The sequence below is a fragment of the Chiloscyllium plagiosum genome, chromosome 30 (genome assembly GCF_004010195.1).
Source record: "Chiloscyllium plagiosum isolate BGI_BamShark_2017 chromosome 30, ASM401019v2, whole genome shotgun sequence".
NCBI classification, from domain to species: domain Eukaryota; kingdom Metazoa; phylum Chordata; class Chondrichthyes; order Orectolobiformes; family Hemiscylliidae; genus Chiloscyllium; species Chiloscyllium plagiosum.
The window spans coordinates 4,273,364-4,278,846 of NC_057739.1; the positions used below are offsets into that span (position 1 = coordinate 4,273,364).

The 5,483-nt window shown below is 42.8% G+C and overlaps 1 protein-coding gene across 1 annotated transcript in view; it reads right to left on the reverse strand.

Moving 5' to 3' along the window:
- Nucleotides 1-1,027: 1,027 nt before the first annotated feature.
- Nucleotides 1,028-5,483, reverse strand: part of LOC122564598 (nuclear speckle splicing regulatory protein 1-like) — a 40,010-nt gene continuing 35,554 nt past the window's right edge. The window contains exon 5 of the mRNA XM_043719687.1: nt 1,028-2,484. Coding sequence (XP_043575622.1) covers nt 1,335-2,484 — 1,150 coding nt within the window. The 3' untranslated portion in view covers nt 1,028-1,334. The remainder of the gene's footprint in view (nt 2,485-5,483) is intronic.

Sequence of the window (5,483 nt, forward strand, 5' to 3'; positions counted from 1 at the left end):
TTACTACACTTCTGAGACTGACAGAGCTTAATAGGAAATCCAGAAGATGCTGTTAATGATTCTATACTGAAACCACGAACTGCTATCAGTTAACAATACCTGGAATGAGAAGACTTTTGTCTTTTTACATTATTTGTCATGCTATAAAATACCTTTGAAAAAGTTACACTTTGGTAAAGAGATGTAACTGAGTAGGTTCATAATTAGTACTGAGCAGCTTCATTGACCAATGAAACTAATCTTATGTTTGTGGAACATCAAATTTCTCAATTATAATGAAAAAATCCATGTTTTTACAAATAAAAGCCAGATGCTGAAAATCTTAAAAAAGAAAATGCTGCATGAACTCAGCAAATCTGGAAGCATCTGTGCAGAGAGAGAGACTTAATGTTTTGAATCCAATAACATTCTGAAGCAGCATAATAAAATTTAGTTCAAGGTAAAGGCTCATATGTAGACTTTACTTCCTGGTTTGCTGTGCATGAGAATGCCTCAACTCGATTGGCTCCTTACCCTATTTGACAGCATCACTATTGATGGATGCCTGGAGACTCCCTTCACATGGTGGCTGATTCAAATGAATATGGGGAATTGTCAGTGCATGTCATCGGAATCACTCGACTTTTATAAGCAGCTTCCTTTGAGATCATCAATAAGCAAATTTCCATCACCACTGACATCAAAACCCAGATTATTATGATGGGATTGCTATTGTCTCATTGCTAAACTACACTCCTCTATGTGTTGTGGCCATCTCCCTATATTATGAGATCCAGCAGTGATTCATTTCTTGATGGGCTTCATACATAGAAATGTATAAAAGCATGAGGAGCATGGATAGGGTGAATAGTCAAGGACTTTTTCCCAGGGTGGAGTGAGTCCAAAACCTGATGGCATAGGTTTAAGGTGAGAGGGGAAAGATTTAAAAAGGACTTTAGGGATAACTTTTTCACTCAGAGGGTGGTGCGTGTATGGAATGAGCTGCCAGAGGAAAAGGTGGAGGCTGGTACAATTACAACATTCAAAAAGCATTTGGATGGGTAAATGAATAGGAAGAGTTTAGAGGGATATGGGCCAGGTGCTGGCAAATGGAACTAGGTCAGTTTGGGATGTTTTGTCAGTGTGGATAAGTTGGACCCAAGGGTCTGTTTCTGTGTGGTATGACTATGGTTCTATATTGGATAAGAAAGGAGTTGTGGAGACAATGTAAAACTCAGTTCCCTTTTTCTCTTCTTGTCAGTTTGTAGTGATAATAATTTTGAGTCCTGTGATTATTATTCTATGTTTATGGCTACAGATCCAGCTGTAATTAGAAAATGGATCCTGCCTCGTATTTATATCCTCAGCAAGTTGGTCTTTACCTGGTGTCTCAGCACCAACAATGGCTTCAGAGTGTTTAGATAGACTTTTGACTTTTCATGTGGATATGTGGCGCCCTTTGCAGTTTGCTGAGTTTCCTGATCAGATTGTTTATTACTCAGGTCTAAGGCTTCCTGCAAACCATGTTTGGTTCTCTTATTTCTTGTTGCTGTAGTTTCAGGATGCCTCTGTCTGTTTTTCTTGCTTTTTGCTGATGTGGCCTTCTGAGAGCTGTCTCTGGTTTTCTTGTCTCTCCCAGTATCTATTGAACTTTCCTGAGAGTCTTCTCTGGTTTTCTTGTCTCTCCCAGTATCTATTGAACTTTCCTGAGAGTCTTCTCTGATTTTCTTGTCTCTCCCAGTATCTATTGAACTTTCCTGAGAGTCTTCTCTGGTTTTCTTGTCCCTCCTGGTATCTATTGAACTTTCCAGGGAGCCCTGTCTGGTTTTCTTATCTCTGCTGGTATGTATTAAATTTTCCTGAGAGATCTGTTTAGTTTTCTTGTCTCTCCTGGTATCTGTTGAACTTTCCTGAGAGATACATTTGGTTTTCTTGTCTCTTCTGGTAGTTAGTAAACTTTGCTGAGAGGCCTGTCTGGTTTTCTTATCTCTCCCGGTATGTACTGAACCTTCCTGATGACTCTCTCTGGATTGTTTCTCTCTCTGTGTCACTGTTTCCTGTTGACTCTCTCTGGATTGTTTCTGTTTCAGTGTCACTGTTTCCTGTTGACTCTCTCTGGATTGTTTCTCTCTCTGTGTCACTGCTTCCTGATGAACCTCTCTGGATTGTTTCTGTTTCAGTGTCACTGTTTCCTGTTGACTCTCTCTGGATTGTTTCTGTTTCGGTGTCACTGTTTCCTGTTGACTCTCTCTGGATTGTTTCTGTTTCAGTGTCACTGTTTCCTGTTGACTCTCTCTGGATTGTTTCTGTTTCGGTGTCACTGTTTCCAGTTGGCCCTCTCTGGATTGTTTCTCTCTCTGTGCCACTGCTTCCTGATGAACCTCTCTGGATTGCTGTTCTCTCAAACTCTCTGAGGAGTGTTGCTGAGGGTCTGGTTTGGACAGACTCTGTAATGGCTGTGGACGTAGAGCTAAGAAGAGGTTGAGACTCCCTAGCAGCAGTGACCTGTGGAATAGATCAAATACCATTGTTAAACTTGATAACTGGACATAAACCAAATGTTCCCCGCTGTCTTTCAGCTGGGAACTGCTTTAGTGCTGTGTTTGGGCCTGGTCAGCTTCATTTCATGACAATCAGCAAATACTGCTCATGTCAATGAAGGGACAATAATAAAATCACATCAGCAGCATGAGTGGCTGTACATGGTTGAACCCGTCTGGAGTGTTTTGAGACCCCAGCTGGGAACTTCATTCTCCACTGGGCATTGCTCATCAGGAAGGAGATATTGGTCTTGGAGAGGATGCAGTATGTGCAGATTCACAGAACAAGAGCAGGACTCAATCTATGTGGTCAGCTTGCACAGCCTAGGTTTGACCTAACCTTGAGTGTAGAAGATTAAAGAGTAAGCCAACATACTGAAGAATCTTGTAGGCTATGTGGAGAGAACCCATTTTCTGGGAGGTCACAACATCCTAAACTTGGAGCTAGCCTGCTCAGGGGTGATGTCAGGAAGCATTTCTTCACTCCGAAGGTAGAAATCTGGAACTCTGTTCCCCAAAAAGATGTGGAGTCTGAGTGATCTTTGAAAATTCCAAAACTGAGGTTAATAGACATTTAGTTTTTGTTAGGCAAGAGTATTAAGGGTGATGCAACTAAGGAAGGTAGATACAGATTTGCCAAGATGAGAAATCAACTCAAGCGATGCATGGCTTACCGCTGATCCTATTCTCTCATCTCTGGTCTGTTACACCACTGCTCATTTCCGGGCACACTTTGTGAATTATACCATTGGGAATATGACCTGAAGCCTGACATACCAGCTGCACTTTAACGGACAAAGGAATGAGGATGTCTGGTCATTAGTGGGCACTGCAATCCTGGCTATTTTCCGTGTGCTCATTCACCAGTGATGACTCGATTGCAATGAAGGTCATGAACATGATCTGATGGCTTTGTAACAAGAATAGGCCAATCAACACCTCAAACCTGACCAACCAAAGTAAACCAAAGCTGATTACCACTCATACCTCCATTGACCTACCTTATTTACCTAGACCTCACTTAACCCTCATGAAAATCTCGGGCTTGCATTCAATACTACAACCAGAACCTATTTGGGGATGGGGCACAGTTCCAGATTTCCATCACCATTGATGTGAAGATGTCTTTCAGATATTACTCCAAAAAACCCAGCTTTATTTCTAAGCTTATTCCCCTTATTCTGAACTCCCTGACCAGGGGGCATAAGTTGTCTCTATCTACCCTGTCAAGGCTTTTTCGGCTTTCTAAACACTTCAATGCCCTACCTGCTAATGTAGTCGACTCAGACACATTAGCGAGATTTAAACAATCCTTAGATAAGCACATGGATGATTTTGGGATAGTGTAGGGGGACGAGCTGAGAATAGTTCACAGGTCGGCGCAACATCGAGGGCTGAAGGGCCTGTACTGCGCTGTAGTGTTCCATGTTCTGGATGGGCTCTGAATCTCAAAGGAATATAAACCTATGCAATCCGTCCTCATTGTTTAACCCTAGGCCCATTCTGATGAGTTTGTACTGCAGATTCGATTCTATTTATTTCCACTATCTTTAGGGCATACCACAGCTAACTGTGACTTTCCCATTATAGCTGCAGCCATGATTCAGTGCTGAGTGGGAATTAATCCTGTGGCCTTGGCGACCTACATCAGTCACCACTATAACTTGGTTCTCACCAAGGCTGTTATTGGATTCATGCTGGATTGTTGTACTTTGTGGAGATTGCAGTTCGAAAGGTTCAAGGCCAGTCTTAATGGGAGGCACCCTGATATAATAAGTCCTGCCAAAGTTCATGAGTCAAAGGCCAAAACCAAACAGGACCAGTGAAAATTTGTCTCCAGTTATAGTGAAAATAAAGGGATTTAATGCTTGAATCTTCAAAGTTTAGAGCTCTGCTCTGGGCTGGGAACCTTCAGACACTGGGGTGGGAGTGGGAGTGACACATATACCTGGCGATGTCAACTATCCCTGTGTGGGTCCTAAGTCCATGTCATGGTGCACAAAAGCTGACTGCGGGAGTGCTCCCCATTCCCCTTCGACTTCATGGCCTTTCTGGGGTGGCTGAAGTCACCATTCAACCTGGCCTGCACTGGCAAGGGGCAGTTAAAGCCAATGTTTTGGTATAATTGGATTCTAGCAGACTGGTACAGATTGCTGGTGCTGCATGACCATCTGTCTTAGTGCAGCTGAGTATAAATCAAAGACCTCATGACCCCATGATAATCTCAGTGCTCTATTCATTCATCACGTCCTCCCCTCCTATTATATTATAGATTATTCTGAAAGTAAGGAAGTGAATTCACAGCCTCTTGCAAACCCCTGATGTTGCTTTTTCATGAGAGCCAGTAGCAGAGAGTCAAGGGTAACCTGAGAGGGTTTCCCTATCCATTCCTAACTGATGAAATGGATGACAGCACTGGCCGATAATGTGAGGAGTGAGACAAAGGTACCTCTGCTCTGCATTTTCACTGACTACCCACCCAAAGCATGAACAAAAAGCATCAATCTCCTGACTGGGGACCTACAGTCCTTCAGTGTCAGGCTGGATTCTGTCACGCCGGTGTGACAATGTAAAGTTCAGAACTTTACTAACTTCATGGATTGAAAGAATTAACAATAACTCTGACTGGAATAAACTGTTCATTGAGATGAAAGTGACAAGAAAACCTGTTTTAAGAGAATTAAAACCAATATGTGAATTAACCATCTCTGGGAAGAAGCAACATAAAAAGCTATTCCCTGGGAGAGAGGAGATAACAACGGCTTTTTTTTTGGATTAGTGGTGCTGGAAGACCACAGCAGTTCAGGCAGCATCTGAGGAGCAGCAAAATCAACGTTTCGGGTAAAAGCCCTTCATCAGGAATAGAGGCAGAGAGCCTGAAGCGTGGAGAGATAAGCTAGAGGAGGGTGGGGGGGGGGAGAAAGTAGCATAGAGTACAATAGGTGAGTGGGGGAGGGGATGAAG